The sequence below is a fragment of the Grus americana genome, chromosome 6, assembly GCF_028858705.1.
Source record: "Grus americana isolate bGruAme1 chromosome 6, bGruAme1.mat, whole genome shotgun sequence".
Lineage (NCBI taxonomy): Eukaryota > Metazoa > Chordata > Aves > Gruiformes > Gruidae > Grus > Grus americana.
The window spans coordinates 6,088,173-6,112,219 of NC_072857.1; the positions used below are offsets into that span (position 1 = coordinate 6,088,173).

The following is a 24,047-nucleotide window of genomic DNA, read 5'->3' on the forward strand; positions in this document are numbered from 1 at the left end:
TGTTTAGAAGAGCTGACAGAGAGGATATGGGATGCTTCTTTTAAATAAACTTTAGAGTAGTGGGAGAAAGTGCAAAGGCTGGGAGAGTGCCGAGTGCTGAGTGGCCTCCAGTGCTGCCACTGTTTGAAAGGGGTAAATGGGATGACTGTATGTAAAAGTCTGTGAGTTTTTGATAGAATGATGGACAATGCTGGATAGAATTTCATTAACCTATTTATCCAAGGTTTTGAAAGTTTCATTCTTTGTGTGGAACTGCTCAGACAAGTAAGTAAAGGATTCAGGAGTTGATGAATAGATTTAAGGAAGCATGCATTGATGAAAAAGACAAGTGGTTCAATGAAGCAAACCCTGAGTTTGTCTTCAAATTTTAGTGCTTGAGTTTGAGCTAAATTTATTTTACAAAGAAATTCAAACATCAGAGTTCTCTACTCATCTAATTATATTGCAGGCTAACGCACCGTTGGAGGAATATATTCTAAACTAATTGATTGTGTTAATTATGTTTGTCTTTATGAGTCAGTCATTCTCACTTCCCTTTTCATCACTAATTTTCCAAGGTTCTTTTTAGTAAATGGATAAATCAACATTACTTTCTGTTTATGCTTGGAATGTCTCTTCAGGAGTGCTCTGGAACTGTATGTGTATAATAATGAATGAAGATTATAAGAATAGTTTCAAGGTTTTGTAAGACTAAGAAGTCTTCTCTGGTCAGGTTTCTGCTCTTTAAAGCCATTTTAGCACATCAAGTTCTATCAGTGAACTATAGGAAGCTACATGAAAAAAGCTACACTTAGGAGAGGTTTTTGAACTATAGGAAGCTACATGAAAAAAGCTACACTTAGGAGAGGTTTTTCTTTGAGAAAAGTAGAAATAATCAGACATGTTTTTTCAAATTATTTTTGTATGTGACATTTACAACTAATATTCTAGTAGGTAGATCAAGTTGAGAGGGAACATTGAATTTGCCAAAATTCATCACATACTCTAAGCTTTGAGTCTTCACAAAATAAAATTTGTTGTTCTGGTCTTCATCATACTAAGAATTTTCTTTTAATGCCATTTGTCCTGGTTAGCAGTGTACAATTCTTTACATTTAAGTGTTATAGACTGCAAAATTAATATGTCACTGAGAAATTTTTTTCCAGTGGCTTCATGAAGTTACAGTGATAAATTTTGTGCCTATACTAACAAAAACAATATAAAAAATACATACTTGGACAAGAGTTGAATGTTAACCTAGAAAAAGTGACTAAAGTACAAGCTCAGTGAAAAAGTGAGGCTGGGTTTGTCTTCAAACAGAATATCCACCACTTTCTCACCAGTGTAGCTTATGCTAGTTTGACAAACCTTAGTTCCAAAAGGTGTTTTTTATATTTTGTGTATTTCATTATTCAATTTTAGCTTCCAATCCGTGCGCTGCTAATGAAGGCAGAGGTCCATGTTCTCACATGTGTCTGATCAATCACAACAGAAGTGCTGCATGTGCCTGTCCACATCTGATGAAACTGTCTTTAGATAAGAAAACATGTTATGGTAAGTTTTCCTCCCAAAGCCTGACAATTATATTGATTTTAGAATTTTGAACTGGACAAATATAATACATAATCTTAAAAACAATCTTTACAGTGCATCTTAATGATATATTTTAAAAGCATATGTACTTTTTGAGAATTGATCTTATTTCAATATATGAGGTGTGTGGATCTTTGATATTTATTACCACAGCCATTTTTTCTGTTGCTTATGTGTGTGATATGTTAGTAACATTTATCTCTGCAAAACAGAAAGATTTATACTGTAAAGTACATCATCAGAAAATGATGAGTCAGGTAAGCTGAATAACAAAAAGATACTTAATAGCTTAATTATCTACCTTTTCTTCTAAAGATGTCTTAGTTTCACTTTCAAGGATTAAGAAAATGAAATTAAGAGCAAATATTAGACATGCAACCTTTCAGGGTAACTTTATAAAAAATACAATAAACAGTTTCAGGGCTTTTGTAGCTTAAAATGTCAACTAGTTGTGGCTATCTGTAAAGCTTTGTACTACGTTACTCTTTTCGGTATTGATTAGTAATGTTTAAGAAATACAAAAAAGTATTTTGTTATATCACGGATAATGGTGGGGGTGGAAGTTGCCTTTACAGTTCATACATGGACATTTGCTCCAATAATTTAGACATTTGAAGTAAAAAATCACCCTTTTTCATTAGTGGATGTCTAAATTATAACAATCAATGTGTTCTGTGGGTTATTTTTCTTCTGCCTGTTTGCCTTTCACTGCTTATACACGTTGTAGAATTCCTCCTGAGTTTTGTTGTTTGCAAAACTTCCCTGTTACAGTGATACACTTTTCTCCTGAGATACCAAATGCTAATATCTGTTATGTGCAAACGAAACCGTATTTTTTTGATTGGGATAAGTGGGGTAAAATTTTTTAAATATCATTTTTTACATTTTTACTTAGACATTCACAAGACCATATTGATTTAATAGTGTAGTAACATCATGTCCAGTATCCAGAATTAATATGTTTTTCCTGTGATTTTCATGCTCTGTAACATACTTTATTTCTCCATTGTCACTAGGCTGCAGGTTTTCTGGTGATGTTAAATAACTCATATAAATGTCATTTAGACATTTGTAAAGTGATCTCGAATGACTTGGACTTCTGTTAGCAATGTCGTGATGAGGATGAGTGATGTTTTCATTTTTTCTAACAGAAAGGAAGAAATTTCTTCTTTATGCAAGACGTTCAGAGATAAGAGGGGTGGACATAGAAAACCCATACTTCAACTTCATTACAGCCTTCACTGTTCCTGACATTGATGATGTGACGGTCATAGATTTTGATGCCGTTGAGGAACGCTTGTACTGGACTGATGTGAAAACACAGACCATCAAGCGTGCCTTCATTAATGGGACTGGCTTAGAAACCATTATTTCAAGAGGTAAATAGCATAACATTGAAGTAAAAATAATGAATTATAGGTAAATGTGTGTTATAAGCATGTGTTACTTCATTCATAATTCATTTTTATTTAAATAAATTGAGATGTAGTAGTAACATTGCTTTTATACAAGATTGAAATGTGTCATAAACAATGGAAATAATGTTTTCTGGGGAATGTAGAAAGAATTAAGATGAAAAGCAGAAAAATAACAGCATCCTGATGTAGCTGTGCATTGAAGAATTTCACGTGGATTTCCTATGTCTTTTGGCTATCTGTGCTGACCTAGTGAAGAAATGAGCTCAATCAGAGTTTTTTTTTTCTTTCCGGTCCATGTAGATCTTTTGGCTTTGGCACCATTGGTGAAACATACGATACAGCAGTGTTGTGGCAGCTTTGTAATTTTGGTGATACTGATGTTATGCATTTACCTGTTGTCATCTTGCAACATGTGTCATGCTCAAACTGATTGCCATCAGGCTGTTTCAGTAGTTGAATGCTATGAGGAAGTGGAGTATTACAATTTAGGCTTTCCTTTTTGCTGAGCTTTTTCATTATAGGTAGGTTACTTACAGCAATAAAAGGAAACTGAAAATGTTGCAAATGGAAAATCATGGCTAGCAGGTTTTTCTGCAGTTACCCTCTTCTTCATTGTTCTGATACTTTTGCTCTATACTTTGAATACAGAAACTTAATGGATTTTAAAGTTTAGACCTGATTGCTTTAACCCTATGTCAGTAGCTGCAGTATTAAAGTGATTCCATTTGTTGTCCTTGCTAGTGGTGGGGGTTTGGTTGGTTGGGTTTTTTCCAACTACTTTCAGTTCCTCTCCTGCCAGCACATGATGTTCTTCTGTTTTGTAATGTAGCTACCTGCTTGAAAATAGGAAAACTGTCTGACAGGGACTATCTGGAGGCAAATTCTGCAAACTCTGGTTTGTCAGCTGTTATATATATGTTTGAAGGGGAAGAGGAGAAAAGAAATAACTCACTTCTGTAAGATCAGACCTTTTCTGATTTTTGAGAACAAATAAACCTGAAAACCTTTAGTTGATTATTTCGGGATTCCAGAAGATGAATTAAAGCTTTGTCCCAGGTGTTGCTTTAGAAGTTTGTTCTGTATTAGCATATTTTGGGAAATCATTGGACAAATATGGCAATACCCCACTTGACTAGGTAGATTGATAAAGTAATTTATTTTGTGTGGGTATCTTTATATTTCCCCTACTATCTCAGACACAACTTTATTGGAGACATTTTTCAGAACCAGTAATGAGAACAAGATTTAGAGTTCATCTTAGAGCTCCTATCTACATCATGAATTGAGGTGCCCAAAAGAGAAAGAGTTGTTGTTTGTTTTTTAATGTTAGTAGAATAAAAACATTGTTTTACTGTATAAAATGCATAATGAAAAATAACAAAACTTGAAAGGAAACTTAATGAAACTTAAAGAAACATAGTATATGTGAGTGTTTCTGTTAATCATGCATTCTTCCATATTCTTTTTGTTATAATAGCTTCTGTGGTGGAGTTTTTCTGGGGGAGTTTTTGTGCCAGATGTAACTTATTATATATAAAATTTGCAAAATTACCATGTTCTAGCACATCAAAACATTATAAGGACTACTTATTATGTGTAAATGATCTCGTTTGCTTACAGTTATATTTTTATACTTCTTATAAGAACATAAGAAGCTTTGTAAGCACATACTAATGGGATTCTAATAGGATGAAGTCTTATGCCAATGTCATAAAGATGCCAAAGTCATACTTTAATCTTGTTAAGAGTATGAATACTTGTTTTCTATTTCCTTCAACCAAAAAAACCCAAAAAGGCGAGGGATGGGTTTAAAATGGGTCAAGGCTATGTATTCGGTGTCCTTTGTTGCATTCTCTAAAGTTGGCAAACTTCCTAATGCTCAATCACCGTTTGACCTTATTTATATGCAAGCCAGTCCGCAGCCACATCCATGTTAGTTTGTCAATGACAATAATTCTGTCTATGGAAGTAACCATATTAAGTTGACAAAGAGATAGCGTACAAACTATGCACTATAATGAAATCATTAAATCACCCTTGGCCTGTTTACTTGTCTACAAAGATGCTGGCCAATACGAACCATTGCTGTGCTGAGGCAGAGCAGCATGTTGGTATCTAGATCCTGAGCAGCATTTAAGGCAGATATTAACATATATTAACTTTTTTTTTAAAACAATACCTTGCTAAGGAAGACTGTCACATACAAAGACACTTGTGGAGCTACCAAATTAATCAACTCTTACTCAAGTTTTGCCACCCCAGGGTAATACTGGTGGTGTAGGTTAAACACAGAAGGCAGCTAAGCCCAACAGAGCTGCTCACTTGCTCCCCACAGTGGGATGAGGAAGAGAATCAGAAGGGTACAAGTGAGAAAACTTGTGTTGAAATAAAGACAGTTTAATAGGAAAAGCAAAAGCTGCATGCAGAAGCAAAGCAAAATAAAGAATTTGTTCCATACTTCCCATCAACTGACAGCTATTTAGCCATTTCTGGGAAAGCTGGGGAGGAAGTTAGGGTCTTCAAAGTCTTCCAAAATAAATCCAAAAAACTTGTAGCTACTTACCTACTTATGTGCTACAGAACTATGCTATAGACCAGTGGTTTTAATTCAGATATTCTGTACTGAGCCTTCCTGGTGCTAAAAAAGGAAGCAGGTTTTTAAACTTCAGCATAGTTTCATTATAGAAAGCCACTTAATGTTCTGTATGTAAAGTATAACTGGCAGCTAAAGAAGTAGGAACCTTCCTTTTACATCATGAGTAATGTTTATGTTTATTAAATCTGATTGTTGAACTTCCCAGTGGAGGCTAACTCATTCTGCATCATCATCTCTTAAGAAAACCACAACAAACCACACTTTTTAAGAGTGCACTGAGTCATAAATGCTTTCTTAAGTACACTGCAAAACTTCAGCATGTCTGATTATTATTTTTGGACAATAGGTTTTATGCTAAATTTTACAGAAATATTTATGGAGGATTTCTCAAATCTTCAGTGCAATTTCCATGTTCTTATTGCAAGTGTATCAGGCCCAAGAAGAAAAATAATTATTATTAATTCTTGGCAACTAGTTTATAAATACATCTGAATAGAATCTTGCACAATATTGTTAACAAACTGTAGAAGTTGGGTGTTTTGGTTTTTTTTTTCTTTTTCTCCAAGACTGAGAATAATCCAGAAAGAAAATCAAAAGAACAACTGCTTTCACTTTTTGCAGATATTCAGAGTATCAGAGGTCTTGCAGTGGATTGGATATCACGTAATTTATATTGGATTAGCTCAGAATTTGATGAAACACAAATTAATGTGGCACATTTAGACGGTTCCTTGAAAACTTCAATCATCCATGGAATTGATAAACCCCAGTGTCTTGCAGTTCACCCAGTAAAAGGGTAAGATATCTGTAGTTTTAATAAATAAACTATGGTAAAGCACATCAGATTTGTTCTTTGTTCAGATTTTGAGTTTGCTCATTCTGTTTTCTTTTAAACTTAAAGTAAATGCATGTGTTTGAAAGATTTTGCTGAGAATTTCTTGACTGAGTACTGCTTCCCTATGAAAGCTTACTCTTGATTAAATCATGTAAAATCAGTAGTTGTATATTTTACCTGCTTCTAAACTTACAAATGTTTTCACTACAGATGCATTAAAAATACCATGTACACAAAGCAACATTATATATATGTTCATTTTCTTCTTCAGTAAGCTCTACTGGACGGATGGTAACACAATTAACATGGCAAACATGGATGGCAGCAACAGCAAAATACTCTTTCAGAATCAAAAAGATCCTGTTGGTAAATAACTTTTTTCCTGTTTCTTTTTTATTTATCTTGAAATGCTATTTAAGTATACCGTAATGTTTTTCATATTCTATATAGCAGTGATAAGAACAGGCATAAGTACATGAAAAACACTGATGTACTTTTGTGTTTCACAATTTATGACATTTTTGGCCCATTGTAATTGAAATCTGCTGTAGTGGGTTAAGTATAGTTACATTACAGTAGTTGTGGAGACTGAAGGTGAAAGAGAACCTATCTAGATCTCTCAAACTTTAGATCATGGTTGAAAAAATGTATCAAGCAGGGTTTTAATAAGGTATGGGTCTATGTGAGAGGATACTTTGACTGGAAATGTAGAAGCTTCCCCACCAGAATCTCAGCTGCATGATCAAAAGATGTGCCTCTTAACCGTTCTTTTCAGGTAAAGAAAATGGAAACAGTTGAAGCATATATTTCATATAATGATTTAACTTCAGTTTTAGTATTTGAGATTTAATATAGTTGATGAATAATTAATGTCACTTTCTGGGGGGAAAAACCCCCAAACCTCTATATATTTATTTATTTTTTGGTTCAGGTCTGTTTCTTTTTATAATTTCATTTTTTAGAGAGTTAAAGTGGTTACGTCAATGGTTGTTGCCTTATTAATGGCCCATCAGTAACATGATTACATTTTAAAGCGTTTATGGGTTTTCATAACTGAATGTATTAAGCAAGCAGAAGCAAAAATTCCTTAAATTTCAATAAATTTGACAGTAGAGCAACACAGCATGCATTTTTTTTATTGTTGATTTGATCTTCTATCTATCCATTTGAAGAGACAGTTATCTATCTATCTGGAGAAAAATGGGTGGTAAACCATCTAATTTTAAGGTGAAGCATGAACACATTTAATAATATTAGGACAATATTAAGAAGTAAGGCTGTGTGCAACATTTTGCACTGAATATCCTGTGATCATAGGTCACAAGGTTCTAAATTGCAGTCCTCGTGGTTTCTCTCATTGAGTTTGAGTAGCAGTAAAGCCACTGAAATAGATGGTAGAATGGTAAGTACTCTTTTCTCTCTTCTTTTCTCTCTTCTTTTCTCTCTTCTTTTCTCTCTTCTTTTCTCTCTTCTTTTCTCTCTTCTTTTCTCTCTTCTTTTCTCTCTTCTTTTCTCTCTTCTTTTCTCTCTTCTTTTCTCTCTTCTTTTCTCTCTTCTTTTCTCTCTTCTTTTCTCTCTTTTCTTTTTTTTTTCCCCTCACCCCTGCAAGTATATCAGTACTGTCAAATGCCACGTGTGCAAATCCATGTGGGTTTTGTGACATTTTTCTTCATAGACATGTACATTTTCACTAGTATCAGATGGACTATTCATGCAGTAAAACATTCCTGTAAGCCTTGTAGGAGTGAGGAATTGTGACCTAAGTTTTTTACTTCACCACAGAGCTGGAAGTGAGACAATTTGTTTTCTTTCTGTAGTACTGGATTAATTTTTAACACCTTTGAGACCTGATAAGAATTACTTGAAATAGGTTATATTCCAGATTGAAGGTTCTTATTGCATAATAATGAGACCTATTGTATAATAAGAAAACCACAGAGATTTGATTGTTTTTCCCTTCTTCTTAGCAGCCTGAAAGCATGCTAAATCGTAAAGTATGTAAAGTGTAGAATATGTAGTATGTGAAGAGATATGTATGTATGTAAAGGGACATAAAGCTAGCACCTGTCGATTGCTGAAAAACTGTTTGATTGGTAGACCTCTTGGCTCAATTTTATTGTCAGTTAGGATGGACATCAAAACAGATTCTGTTGCATGTCTGAGGAAAAATAATCACTATAGATAAAAGCAGTATCAAATTTGCAATATCAAACTCTAAATTCAAATATATGCAAAATGCCTGTTTTAATGGTTTAAATTATTCTTACCATTAGCATAAGCATTCCCATGCTAAGAGCAAGAAAACACTGTGAAGAGCCAGAGTGTAGCAGTCTTAAATCCTTAATTTAATATTTCATTTCTAACTGATTAACTGTCTCCATAAGTGAAGCTCCAGTTCATGCAGGGCTAATTTTGAGTATTTGGGGAGCGAGCCAAATGATCTATGAGTGAATCTATGTGAACTCACATCAATGAATGTGAGTTCACAGGTGGATTACTGAAAAGAAAAATATATGACTTATTAGAGTTGGATGTCCTGATAACCGATGAGGTTTTTAGTTTTCTTGATACATAATTTTAGAATTTGAAGAATGAGGGAAAGTTTTCCAATCTGTGACCTGAAGTATGCTGATGGATTTATTTTTTTTCTCAGTTTGAGATCTATCAAAGAAGGAGACAGTTTCAATTAAAATGTTTTCTGTTAACACCAATAGTAGTTAGTTTGGAGATTTTGCAAACTGATTATCTTAGGACGACAGATTATGTCTCTTATTTTATGACTTGCTAGTCCATTCTGCAGTTCTAAAATACTCAAATACTGACACATGTAGATCAGCTGAAAAAGGAACTAGTCACTTGAGTTCCATTAAACTGCATTTTCAGAGATTCAGAATTAGTGCTTAATTTGACTTTTATACTTTGTGAGGCAGATCATTTGATCACTGATGTCTTGAACTTGTTTTCATTTAAGCAGTTGTTTGTTGTAAAACTGTAAAAATACAAACCATGCATCCATTGGATTGTTTTTAAGGAAATGGCTATTATTAAATTGTAGAGTATTGTATTCTTAGTAAGTTTTGAAATAGCTTGGATAAAAAAACCTTTAAAAACATACTGGATCATTCTCTCAGTTATAGTCAAAGGACTCCATAATTATAGGTTGGTGGGTGGGAGGCGTTGTTTGGGTTTGGTTTTGGGGGCTTTTTTTGGATGTGTGTATTTTGTGGTTGTTTTGGTTTTTTTTTTTAAATAGAGTTCAATCCTTTCTTCTACACAAACTTAGTGTTTCTGTTTTGCTTGTGATTATAGGACAGCCCTATTGCTGTTTTAGCTTTCTTGTTTCATTTTCTTGGCTGACTGTCTACTTGATTCTCTCTTGCTAATTCGTTCTTTCTTTTGAATATATAGCATAGTCTACGAACAAAATTGTTGCAGATGTGAACCAAAAATCTTTTAAGAATGGCTCTTGAAATTTTCATTTTAAATTTATTTTGTTTAAAAAAAGTTGTTTCTTAAGTATGTATGTGTGTTTAGCAGAAAAACAAACCTCAGAATTTCCTAATTTTAAGTACTGTTTTTTCACCTGAAATTTAATCAGCCATAAACAGTTAAAAAACCTTTCTTAAGCCATTAAGGTGGGAAATGTGAACAGAAATTCCAACTACTGTTCATATAGTTCATCTAAACTGTACTAGCTGTGTCCAACATTTAATTGATATAGGTAGTATGAATTAATCCCATCTTTAATATTCTTGGAACACACCATTTCCTTAAGCTTCCACTTCTTTTTAGAGAACATTTCCACAGGTAAAAATAAAGTTAGAGGAACATACAATAAGTATATGAAAAATGCTATCAAGAGTAATTTCCTTGAACTTCAGTGATTCATCAAATTAAAATACCAAACTTGATTTTCTGGTAGTGGAAGCTAAGATTTCATTACGTATATGGTATGAATTGCTGGATAACCTTTGTGATATACTTTTTAAATAGTAGCATATTTCTGGAAATTTGAGTAAGGAAATTGGAAAATGCATATGAAAACAGTGATGGCCTAAGTCATAGTAATTTTTTTTTTTAAAAAACACATTAGAATTATCTGAGACCAATATTTAAAATTCTCTGGAGCAGATGTCCAAATTCATCATACACGGTGTCTGTATATGGTCTTCAGAAAGCATACTTTTAATTGGAAGAATATTTTTCTCAGAAATCTAGGGTAAGTGCGACATGGCAGGTATCACTAGAAAAGGAAACACAAGAAACTGAAACAAGTAAGGCGGATCTAAATCATCAGACAGAAGATTGTTAAACATTTTTGATGGACATAAGTACTTTTCTGAAACCTCCTCTGGTGTGGTGGAAGAACACAGATGAGCTATAGAATAAGATTATTAGGCATAAGAGTTTGAAAACATTGGGGGTATGATTTATCATTATATACAAGTACAGGATTACTTGTAATATAATTTATTTTAGGATTTTAAGTAACCTAACTTTGATGGAAGGAGTCTTTTAGTATGTATGTGGAATATACTTGAAATAGAATTCCATCATAATCTTACCAAAACAACTGAACATCCGTTTTATCAATGTGCATTTTTATCAAGTATTTGAAACCCTTCAGTAGTTTTGACTGAAAAACTGTTAAAAAAAAACCCCACCCAACAACAACAAACTTCGAAACAATAGTACTGTCTACTTTTTAATTTTTTTGTTGGAGAAATATTTTTTATTGTATGTATTGGGCAAAAATAACTTGAAAGATGTGATGCATCATCTGAATATTTTAGTGTTGTTCAGTCCCTTTGTGGGATGTGTTCTAGTTTCTGAGTAGAGCAATGGTTCACATATCTTTTTTTAGTTATGCTCTTTCTCCTTTGTCTGTTGTGCCACAGTGGAGGATCTGGGATGATCTAAAGATCCAACCAAAATGATTCTATGATCTGCCATCTATATTTAAATCACTAGTTAACAAATTTTTAAAACTTGAGTTGTCGATTTGGGAGGAGGGAAACAAACAGAAAACAAAAAACAAACTCACTCCCTCCCCAGAGTGAGAACACTGACCTACATTAAGTTCTGAATACCAAAAGACATTGAAAAAACTGACAGACTGTAGAAGAAGGTCAAGAAAACATTACTACTTAATTCCCCAAAAGACAAAAGTAATAGCGGTGCCTGAAGAGAAGATTTGGTTTCTTGAAATGCTTACCCATTTCAAAACTGGTGGGCCATCCTACAAGAACACAGCTCATTGGAAATGCCCTAAGCAGAGGGTATGTGGAAAAAGTAGTCAAGAAAACATGGTTTTGGTTTTATTTTCACATGCCATTTAGTGTGTATTGACTGAAATTCTGACTGCAAGATGTGTTTCTGACATGCAGTGTAGCAGCAAGCAGCACACTCCCAAGGTATATCAAGTCTTTCCTAGATTCCTTCCAACTGCAAATCAGGAAGCTAGGATTAGAAGTTGCTTTAAGACCTCTGTCAAAAAAAGAAATTACACTCTACCACTCTGGAGAAAATTTTTAATCTTTTACCTCACTGTTTTTTAAGAGCACACCTATATTTTAAATAATACAGCTAGGACATAAGGTGCAAGCCAGTCACCCACACTAGAACGCATCATGAATGTCTGTGATACGGCTAGTAAGTCACCTATTTTCATTAGTGAAAACAGGACAGTTCCTGAAAAAATCCAAATAAACACGCTCTGCCTGCATTAGAAATGATATGTTTTCATAAAGCTGGGTAATAGGTGGAATAACACAACAGAAAAATACTTTGGGAAGAAAAATGTGGTAGACTAGGGGAGAAGGAGATAGGAATGTTATTTCTGTCAGTTGCTGCTGTGTAATTGGAATACCCATGTGTAGAAACACCAGTTTAATATCTGAAGAAGTAGAAAACCTGACAAGATAACATTGTAATTGCTGTGTAGATTGCATTCACAGCAACCCATAAATAGATCTGTCTAGGTGAAATCAGTGAGCAGCTGACTGGTAGCAGTCGGGAGTTACAGGGAATAGCAAGTGCTATCCATCTCAGAGTAAGGAACCCTTTATACTTGCGTATTACCTTTGTAACCCATAGCAAGGATCATCCACATTCCCGGGAAAGTTTCCTGTGCTAGGCCTAGGTACTGCAAGTGCTGCTTGTCATCAAGGTCTGTGGCACTGTCTTTTCACTTTGAGCAGTGCTTGTTGTACAAGCGTGAGAACACGTATGTGCAGAGAGTTGCCGCAAGGTCCATCTCTCCTGAAGCAACTACTCAGTATCCTTATCCTCTCCCAAGTTTGGTAGTAGTTTCTCTTCTGGGTGATACACTTGCAGAGAGGAAAAATACTGGTATCTGCAAAGGAGCTGGAAAGCTGTTTTTGAAAAGCTTAGAAAGCAGACACCTTTTGGCCTGCTATGTCAAATGTGCGTAAAGAAGTAGCAGTGTGATGCCAGTGTAAGTACCGCAGCACATGGTGCTGCTTTCTCCTGTCAGGGTTTTGAGAATAGATCTGGCTTTCCACAGAGAAGTGGTTTCCAGGATGGAAGAAGAGTACTGTACAATATCAAGAGGTTGCCCTATGGAGTGAAATAAAGGGGTTTTTTGGCAAATTGCTGCTGGATACCTAACATGAATTCTGGGAAAAGTCTAGTACCAAAGCAAATTATTTTGTCATGTATTGTCACCATGCCAAGCGTATTTCACTGTGGGAAATCTCCTGCTACAATTACTTGAACATTTTTAAAGTCTTATAGAAGTCTGAAATATATTATCTCTTAGTTATTTATTCTTACTTCCAGAAAATTACATGCTTTGTTTGTTTAGTAGGTTATTTTTGCAAGTATATTTATTTCTACAGTTCTCTTGCTTGTAACTCCAAAGAACTGATCCTGAATTCACTTCACAATGAAGTGAAATTAAAATTAATACTATAAATTTATTAAGAACTAGTATTAGGGTTTGGTATTTCAGTATTCTAAGCAGAGGGCTGTGCATGTAGGAAGAGAACAGACTTTTTATAGTTCTGAATCACAAAAAGTAGCTTGTTTTTTAAGCCTTTATGTATTCATAATTTTAGAATATAAATGATGGCTTCTGGTTCGCATTTACTAGTAGTTAATGACCTCGCTTAGAACCTCACTTTATTCAAGTAATTGTTCATTGTCAGACTCTTTCATCGATCAGTCACTGATTGATTTCTGTAGATGTTGGGACAAATAAAAGATAGAAATCTTATTAAAAGCATGTGTTTTTTCACCATACATGGCCAAGTTTGTTTGGTTTTCTCAATTGTTTTTTTTTTTTAAAGTATGAGTGGATATACACATAATTGTGTGTGTATATATATATATTTCTTAAATGCACTTTTATTATGAAAACAGCTTAACACTAAATGTATATTATGTATTCAAGCCACAGTTAAAGTTGTATACATTAATTACAGGTTTATCGATAGATTATGGGGAGAACAAACTTTACTGGATCAGTTCAGGAAATGGAACCGTAAATAGATGCAACTTGGATGGTGGTAATCTTGAAATAATAGAGTCAATGAAAGAAGACTTAACAAAAGCCACGGCTTTAACCATTATGGGTAAGTCCAGTGGTAATAACTTAGTTTTTAAATGATTGGAAGCTAATTAATAATGAAATATCAAAAGCTCGGAGAAGCTATTGTTGTTTTACTGTAAATAATATGTAGAGTACGTTCACTAGTGAGACTGTTTTGCTTGTGAAAAACACTTTTATATTTCACTGAACAGATAGTTTACAATCTGTATTACAAGTATGTGTTTCTAAATACAGTCTTGCATATGTATACACAGGATGAAGGTAACAGACTGATGGCTTATATTTCCTCTAGTTACTTGTAAAGCATCTTGGAAGGAGGTGTGTTATGCTCTTTATTACAGAGAATTATCTATGACTTGTTTCTTCTGCTGCTCACTTCTTTCTACTATCTTAGTTCAGAATAGCCCTAGTTTGTGGGTTTAGCTTGCACTTTGTCAAGACCTCTTTGAGCTATGAATTGATGATTGATGATTTGGACTTTCAGATGTCTGCTAATAGTCTGTGTATTAAATTGGTTTGAAAATTGGTTCTATTTGTTGTACTTTGCACATTAGAAATGTTTAGAATTTTTAGAAAAAACATCTAAATGATTTTAAAAAATCAAAATAAGAATGGTAATGTAAGGCAAAATTCCTAAATTCCTAAGAAATTCAAGAAGTCTTTAAGTTGCAGATTGCTGAATATTATGAGACTATTGCTGTAAATTGACTTTTTCTCATATGCACCTTCCTTGCTGGAGCTAGGATACAGTGTATTAAGAAATTCCAGTGTGACTCAGAACTAGTGATTTATATTATTCTAGAGATAATTTTAGAGCTTTCCACATTTCCTCCAAGTGCTTTGCTCACCTCTGTTCTGTTTCAATTAAAAAATATTTATATTTATCCTGGATGTTTCAAAAAAAATTCAGTTGATAAGTAGACTTTTGTTGGGATAGTTGACTCATCAACTGCCAGTCTTTTTATATTATTTGACTGATTAGTTATATAATGTACATGTAGTTGGTGTGCCTGTGAAAGTTATTCTAAATGAACTCTGAAGACTTTATGCACATGGTGTAAATTAAGTCTTATTTTAAAGTAGTAACTGCTAAAATAGTTTTATTATACACATATTTGGCTAGTGTTGAACTCTAAATGCTTTCAAAATCTGTTGGAGAGGGAATGCTTTTATATATATATATATGTATATACATTCATAAACGAAAGCAAGTTTTGTGTCGGAAAGTGTCATGAATGTTAATATAGAAGAATTGTCTTTCCTTGATTTGATTGTGACTAGAAATAGAATGAATAGATGACCTTTATGTTAGGGAGCTATTGGAAGTCTTTAATATGAGATGTTGTAAAGAGTGTTTGTTCATACTGTCACTGAGATGCCTGTGGTGTCAAGTTTTCATCTGATTCACAGAAGCTACAACAGTGATGATCCATCTGGGATATTGAATAAAGAGTTTATAGCTATCATTTAAAGAAGAGTGTTTCGTGCTTGCTGGCATGAAAGTAGTTGAATTTTTGCAGGTGTGGAGATGTGAGAATTTCTGCTGTGTAGTTTTTAAACATATGTATACATCTAATATTCCTAGTTTGGGATGCTTTGTTCTTATGGATGATGACAATTCTTCCTACTCAAAATCAGTAAACAAAACTTACAATGTGTTTGGGTTTTTCTGTTTGTTTTGCTTTGAGGTTTTGTTTTTGTTTTGGAGCTGTAGTTGTAATAAACTGCAATATGACATTGCAGTATGATTCCGTCTATAAATCTGTTGGAGAAAAGTGCAAACAAATAGAGTTTTATAAACAGTACTGTATGTGCTGATTGAAAAACATGAAAAGTTTCTGTATTCATTTCTCCTGTATGTTTTTATATCGTGGAACATATTGTAGCAACATAAATGCCATCTATTTTCCTGAAGTGCTGGTGGCTTTATATCAGCTTCTTACAGTCAGGCTTTCCTGCATGTAAAATGGATCAGAACAGAAAATCAAATGTGATATGAAGCAAGAGAAGAGATCTGTAATTGATAAATGGTCATAACTAATAATGTATACGTAAAGAAGAATGAATAATTTGTTGTAATGTAAGATTTAACATGATAGTGTGTGAAAATTTAGTACCCCTGTTGATTTGTTTGCCTACAAGTTTAATAGGAAGTTTTAGCAGGTGAATCACAGTTATTATGATGTTTATTACATCATTTTTGGTCCATTTCATAAATTTTCTTGACTGCTTTTATCTAAAAACACAATAAACATAAAAGCCCACATGAGCTAGAATGTTTCTTCTCTGTGTATATACTAAACTAACTTTTTTTACCATTTGAATTCATCAGTGACTGAAAAGAGAACAGATTTGATATCTGTGCCCAAACGCTTAACTGTTTTGTGGCATTTAGGTTCCACTCAGTGCTACAGAGTCCTGTAGGCTTCTGCTTTTTCTATTTTTTGCATTTAGTGTCTCCCCAGGTAAAATCGGTATTTTGGACAGCTTATATTTTTTGTTTCTTTATTTTAAGTATATGATCATGTCATATTGTTGGGTTTTGTTTCCACTAGGGCAGAAAGAGGAGATAGAGTTGGGTATTTTGAGACTCCTTTAGTACAGTAGTCTCACCAGGTCATATATTGGTCAGTTGTTGTTGAGCATCAGAACCTTTATTGGTCTGAAAAGCTAAAAACAAGGAAATGGTGGAGGGGACCTTGATGGATTGATGAGGGAACAGGGAATTGTGGTCTGAGATAGCCCTGCTTCCCATATCCCCGTCCCACCCACCAAGGGTAGGTACACTGGGGGAGAAAGGATTGTCAGAAAAATTGCTAAATTTCTAAGAAATTTACTATACCGGTGATCTCTTCTAGCACCTCAGTCCTTCTTGTTTCTGAATTATTTTTTTTTAGCTGTTTGTGAAGCATCTCCTTACTAGATCTTTCCCAGCCATCAGAGTCTCCTTGTCACAAAACATGAGCTCTGAGAGACACCCAAGGATAATCCAGTAGTCTGTGTGAAGAGCTAGTGTCTTCCAGTCCTTGTCTGGACAGCCTTTTGAACAGAAAAGTAACAGATCTTCTGACAACTTCCAGTGGCTTTTGCTATATCTTATAGTTTATGTCCCAGAAGATTTTTCAGAACTGTATAAAACTAATGACTGATAGAGGTTTGGCCCAAGACTGTCTCCTTTCTTGCTTTGGTAATCTATGCTGTTCTGATATCTTTGTGTTATCTTGCTCTTTGATTCTGTTAATTACAAAATGGGAAAAGAAATAGAAAGCAGTTAGGCTCCGTGGTGATGTACTGTGATATAACAATAAATAACACTAGCAAAGTCAGTAAAGTTTTGGTTTGCTTTTTAAGGTAGCTTATGGAGTTGTTCAGAACTTCACCAGACAATGAGGAATGCCGTCCTCCTTTAGTACTACTCCTCAGTCTCCTCATTCATTGTTTGTACTTCATTGCTTTCAATCCCTCTATCTCAGTGTTGCAGTTTAGCTGTTGTAAATTATTTGGAAGTTAGCACTACTGTTTCAGATGTTAACTGTTGTTTGGTCCTTTCCATGCTCTGTTTAACATTTTCCTACTATTATATCCTTTAGCTGCAGCATATAGAAGATGATATGACATGAAAAAATAATGTTAGCAAACAAGTTGGTGCCAAAGTGACTCTCAGGTTTATTCTTAAGGGAAGTGGAAACAAGTTATATAATGCATACCTTTGTATATTTTGGTTTGTTCATTTATTGGTTTTCTACTCAGTAGTGCGATTCATCCATCTTTTTTCCATGTGCTGAGCTCCAAAATTCCTAGTCTTTTGGTGCCTGCTTTTGCTACATCTTTTTGAGCATGATATAGATGGGATGAAAATTATGGTCCATTTGAAAGTAAAGCATTTGAATATATACAAAATTACTATTTTTCCATGCCTACAAAAATTTATTTTTGCTGTTGCCATTCTGTATTACAAAGATAATGTTATAAATCCATGATTACGTCATGTTTGCTTTTTTATCTTCTCACTTTTTCTTCGAATACACATTCACTGTGTGAAATGTCCATGCATGCAACATCAGTCATTTTTCATTAATTTACCATTCAAAAATATGTGTGAATGCTTCGTTTAGTACCTCCCACTGTTTATTGCCTTGCATTTGGTCAACGGTAATTTTCTTCTGCTACTATGTTAACTGTTCATTTTATTAAGTTCAAAAACCTCTGAAGTTTCTCCTGGTCTTCTACAAGCTGATTTAATTCACAGCGCCCTATGACCAGCATAATTTTCAACACCTACTACTGACACCATTTACAAATTGATAACAAATATATCCACTGTGTTGGAAACTCAGGATGTTCCATGTGAGAGAATCTCTGATTTTCTTATACAGTACGGCAATACTTTTCGCAACATTAAGAAAATGCTTCCTATACTTGTGTTGAGGTTTGAGTTTAATGTATTATTTTCAGTATCTGATTTTAGCAGTTTTCCTGGTAGCCAGTGTCTGAGTGTAATCAAATTATATAGATACTGCATGCTGCATGACATCTTATTTCCTGCCCTCCAAGGTACTTAATCATAGAATCATAGAATGGTTAGGGTTGGAAGGGACCTCAAAGATCATCTAGTTCCAACCCCCCTGCTGCAGGCAGGGACACCCTCCACTAGACCACGTTGCCCAAAGCCTCATCCAACCTGGCCTTGAACACTTCCAGGGATGGGGCCTCCACAGCTTCTCTGGGCAACCTGTGCCAGGGCCTCACCACCCTCACAGGGAAGAATTTCTTTCTAACATCTAATCTAAATCGACCCTCCTTCAGCTTAAACCCATTCCCCCTTGTCCTGTCACTACACTCCCTGATAAACAGTCCCTCACCATCTTTCCTGTAGGCCCCCTTCAGATACTGGTAGGGCGCAATTAGATCTCCCCGGAGCCGCCTTTTCTCCAGGCTGAACAACCCCAACTCTCTCAGCCTGTCCTCACAGGAGAGGTGCTCCAGCCCTCCAATCAGCTTTGTGGCCTCCTCTGGACTCTCTCCAACAGCTCCATGTCTCTCCTGTACTGGGGCCCCCAGAGCTGGACGCAGTACTCCAGGTGGGGTCTCACAAGAGCGGAGTAGAGGGGCAGGATCACCTCCCTCGACCTGCTGGTCACGCCTCTTTTGGTGCAGCCCAGGACACGGTTGGCTTTCTGGGCTGCAAGCGCACATTGTTGGCTCATGTTGAGCTTCTCATCAATCAGTACCCCCAATGAAAATGGTTTCTTGACTGTAACTGAAACTGGTTGGAAATTTACCTTAGTGGTGAGAACTATATGTATTTCTGGATTGATGAGCAGAGTCATTATATTACAAGATTTGGATTACAAAGGGACTTGCAGGAACATCTGATGTATTTCCAAACTGCCATATTCTTTCTTTAATGATATATTGCTCTGAATCATAAACTGAGCATTGGTAGAAAAGTATTGATTAGTTACTGTAGGTTTGTTGCCAAGAAGAAAAAGATATTGAAGGCTTCTCTCAGCAGCAGTACAGGTATTTGATTGGATTTTGCATCAGGACCTCACAGAAATACAGTTTCTATAAAATCACAAAATTCATCTCATTTCACTACAAAATAGGAATATGATGTAGATTGTATAATGAGGATATCATTTATTGTGCATTGTTTATTTTTTAAATACTTCTGGTAGAAACCTCAAAGGAAATATTCCATGATGCTAAGTAGTAGCATTTTCTAGTTGTTGTTTACGAGTATAAAATAGAGTAACTTCATGTAGCGAATGATGCTATGTATAAGTGCTATTTTTGTTGAAATTCACATTATAAAAAAAATCAATCAGCAATACAACCAAATCAGACATATATAATAGCTTTTCGATGGGAGTACAGATATTAGAACAATCTTTTGAACACGAACTGTATATAATACAGCCACCAAGGTGTATTATCAAACAATCAAAATAGACAGTAACAATGACAGTATTTCATTTTAGACAGAAAATGTGAGTTCATATCACAAAAGTGTAGTCATGCTGCCATTTACTTTCATCATGTGGTTAAATATATATTGGTTATTTGATTTCTGGTTTGTCCTAAATAAAGTTTCAACAATAACACCAGAATGCATTTCTAGTAACTCAAACAATGGGAGCTGTGACTTTGCTGGATGTAATTGTGAAGTGAAAGGGGCTGCTTAGATCAGGAAACTTCAAATACATACACCTTAATTTTCCAAGTCATCAGTCTTCTAATTGCCGTAACACCATTCATTACATTAGCATTAATATATGAAATATATCTAGGCAATTTGCCCAGTTATAAGTACAGTACATAGTTGTCTTCCATAAATACTCAAACCACCATTAATGAAAACTAATGGTCCATCAAAATTTGCATTCAGAGTACGGCTTGAAATCTCCAAAGGACTGTCCACAATGCTAGTGTAGCAATTTTTGGCATTTGAAATTGCTGTTTCCTAATATGTTGCTGCGCTTAATGCTAATTACCCAACAAAATGGATAAATACAACAATTTTAATGTATATTATAACCCAGTTTCAGCAACAAGATTGTAATTAGTGATTGAACAACATTCCTGTTAGTATAATCAAGCAAATAAATCATTTAAATTCCATTTGATATTTAAAGGTTTCAAATAGCGTTATTTCTTCCCTAGTTTGTGAAAGCAAGTTCTCTTTATGCTAAAGTCAAGTGGTTTTGTAAAATCATCTAGTATATCTTCAATTGAATATAGAAATGGATTAATTCATCTTAATACTAAAAATCACAGATGAGTTCTCTAGTGAGAGATTATATTAATAATGCAGAGAAATAGTCCAAAATTCTGCTTAGAATTTTCATCAAAAATAGCTGTGTAACATGTCGGGGTTGTTTTGGTGGGGGACTGTGGTGTGGTGTATATTGGCCACCCAACAGTTTCTGAACAATTAAAACCTGTATTCTTTAGGTGTTAGGGCATAACTGGCCAGCTGTGACCAGTTCATGTTTTGTGGCAAGTAGTCATAAGAGGTTTGTCCTCAAGATGTCTGTATTTAAGGATTTGTGCGTTGTTTTTTTGTTTTCATTTTGGTTGGTTTTTGTTTGGGGTCGTTTATGTGTTTTTGTTTTGTTTTGTTTTCTTTATTAATATACCTGAATTGTCAGGATTTGCATGAGCTTCATCTGACTTAAATTTTCAGGTTGTGTTTCTTATTTAACTCCCCATCCTGTATCCATATCTCCTTCTAAAACTTGTAGTTCACCATATAAAACCTCTATGTAAATGAAGAATACTCATTCAGTAAGATTTTGTAAGTTATATTTTTAATTAAATGTTTATCCAGATGTCATCTTAACAAGGATGGAAGAGGAAGTTAAAAGAATCATTTTAAAGTGTATTTTGAGTATTTACTGGTGATTTGTTCTTTTTAATGGTATAGATACTATAGGAGACTACTCAGCCTCTGCGTTCACAGTCAGGTACTTCAAGGACTAGTAACGAGTTTATGCTGTGACAATATCTGTTTCTTGTGTTGTGAAGGGCGAGAAGGAAGACCTCTATGATCTGACATGTCTGACAACATTGATGGAAATGGTCTAGATGCTCTTAACTGTATGTGAAAGCAGCAATATTCTCATTTAGTAGCTCAGTAAGCAAAAGAGGCACACGATGGAACATTCAGTTGGTGATGTAGAAATGGTTTGTCTGTATACTAATACTACAGGGGAGAAAGGAAACTATTTGTGGTATAGGTAATTGAACTTCTTGGTTAAGCACATTAAGCCTTTGTCTCTCAGTAAAAGAACATGCAAAGTTGGTTATTTGGGGGCTTTGTTTGCTTCCTTTCCCTAAAAAGACAGGCAAGTCAGCAGATGCAGTTTTGGGAGGCTGTCGATACCATAGCCAAGCATGAGGTTTCACACAAAATACTAAAGCAATGCCCGAAAGAGTTTGATCACTTCTTTGATGTAAGCGATGCAAAACACCAAAACTGTATGTGGTTTGCTTTCCTTCCTGTACTCCAGTCTTAAAAAATACTTTATGGATGGGTTTGGATATGTAAAACAGTAAGTTGTAGTATACTGTGCACAAGACAGCAGTCATTACCAAAATTATTTAATGGGCAATTCTGATTCGTGGTCAAATAGAGGATTTGAAGACTTTGCATATCATTATTTCATTTAAAAAGTTAGTCTAAACCTTCAGGATAGATACAACATTATTGTGGGCCATAATCTCACAGAAAAAAAATAAAGAAGTCACATTCCTATGATTTCACTTATGGATTATAGCACATAGTCACTTTTGCATTCTTATCTTGCATCTGCCTTTCTGTTATAATTCACACCATCGAAACTGAGCACAGGAATTTCTTGTTCTAAGGATAAAAGAATCATCAGATGCAAGCTACTACTAATTTAACAGATTGATATCACAGGATGGTCTTGTCAGTCAGTTCTAGCACCTTTGGATGCATAGGGTGCTGGATTTCCTTTAAATTTTACACAGGTTTCACTGGAGAGTTCCATTTGTGTCTCTAAGTCTTGATGTTCAGAATATTTTCGTTCTATAGATTGTTGTCTCATAATATACCTGCGAAGACTACACAGTAAATGCTTTTTTTTTCCTTGATATTTTCAGAGTTTATTTTCTTTTGTGCAGTAACTTTTTACAGTTACTGCAATGGAAATTATTTTTCAGATCTGCAGTTTTCATCATGAAACACTCAACTGTCTGCCTCTATAAATTAGTTATTTAAATATTAAAACTGCAGCATAGGAAAATTCATTTAACTGAAAATAAAATGAACTAGAAATTAACTTAGTACACAATATTTGTGGAAAGGCAGTGTTCCCAAAGTTTAAAAGTTTTTTTTTGATCTAGGGTTTTACTTCTGGTTCATCTACAGTAATAACTTTTTCTGTCCAAAATGAAAATGGTGATGATGTTAAACTCGCACTTATAAAGACTTGCCCCATCTAATTACTTCATTTAAGATGTTTAAAAGATACATAACTATTTGGAGGAAAGAAGGAAATGCTCATACTTTTTTCTTCATGTAGAACATTGCTGCGAGATTGTATCTCACAGTAATTAATACTTTAAATGTAGTCATGAGTGAAATGCTAACTCACTGCAAAGCAGTAATTTGTTAGTAACCTAAGCACGTGGTACTGCCCATATGCTGCCATTTACGTTGGTCCAGTTTAAAAATACACATGACAAACTGAAGATAAAGTTGAATCCAAATTGCTGCTATAAATTCTTTTCCTTTTTCTGTTGTTTTTCCTTTCATGGTGAAATTTAACATTCACATGAAAACTACATCCTGGTGCCCTTGAGACTATTGGTCAAGTCTAGGTCTGAGGTAGTATGGTATTAGAATGTTAGCTAGTTCAGTTTGTTTAAAACAGTTACTTTTCCAAACGGCTGAGAGCAGAGGGGAGTTGCTTGCACTTATTTTTATACTACTTTGTTAACTGAGAGAATATAACAGAGCTGAGCCATTGAAACCTTGTTTCTTTACTGAGACTTCCTAGAAGGCTAGTACCAGAACTACATTTTATTTGATTGATTAAATTTTACTAACAAAATAGCTTAAATTTCTTTATTATATAGGAAAAATAAAGGCTGTGGATACTCAGAAGTATAATTTTAAATTCATAACATAAAAATCTATAGCCGCTTTTCTGAAATAGTGAGCTACGGGGTGTTAGCCAGTCATTAAGGTGATTGACTTGACTAAGTCAAGAGAAACTGATAACCCACAATGAGGTTGAAGAAGTTCACTGTGCTGTGTAAGTCTTGTGAGGGGGGTAAGGACTGAGGTAGAGTGTTCTGGCATTCAAGGAAAATGAGAAACAGACACCGGAACTTGTCAACCTGGAACGTTGAGGCCATCTCATCATACATCTGTATGCACTCTAGAGACAATGAGGAATAATGTCTTAAGGACTTGAAATCAGAAGATTGGCTATGGTTTCTGTGGCAGTGTTTGGCCATTAGTTCAATGAAGTTTGAGTTCAGTATCAAAGTTGTTTAAAATTATATTCTGATGCATTG

At 34.6% G+C, this 24,047-nt stretch overlaps 1 protein-coding gene across 7 annotated transcripts in view; it reads left to right on the forward strand.

The window, feature by feature from the left end:
• LRP1B (LDL receptor related protein 1B) overlaps window positions 1-24,047 on the forward strand; it is a 738,176-nt gene that overhangs the window by 514,973 nt on the left and 199,156 nt on the right. For all 7 annotated transcript variants that reach the window (XR_008577717.1, XM_054830556.1, XM_054830557.1 and 4 more), the window contains 5 exons: window positions 1,402-1,533; window positions 2,724-2,951; window positions 6,208-6,382; window positions 6,693-6,787; window positions 13,867-14,016. Coding sequence is in view for 6 of the 7 variants with exons in the window: in XM_054830556.1 (XP_054686531.1) it covers window positions 1,402-1,533; window positions 2,724-2,951; window positions 6,208-6,382; window positions 6,693-6,787; window positions 13,867-14,016 (780 nt within the window). In the remaining variant the exon portion in view is untranslated. The remainder of the gene's footprint in view (window positions 1-1,401; window positions 1,534-2,723; window positions 2,952-6,207; window positions 6,383-6,692; window positions 6,788-13,866; window positions 14,017-24,047) is intronic.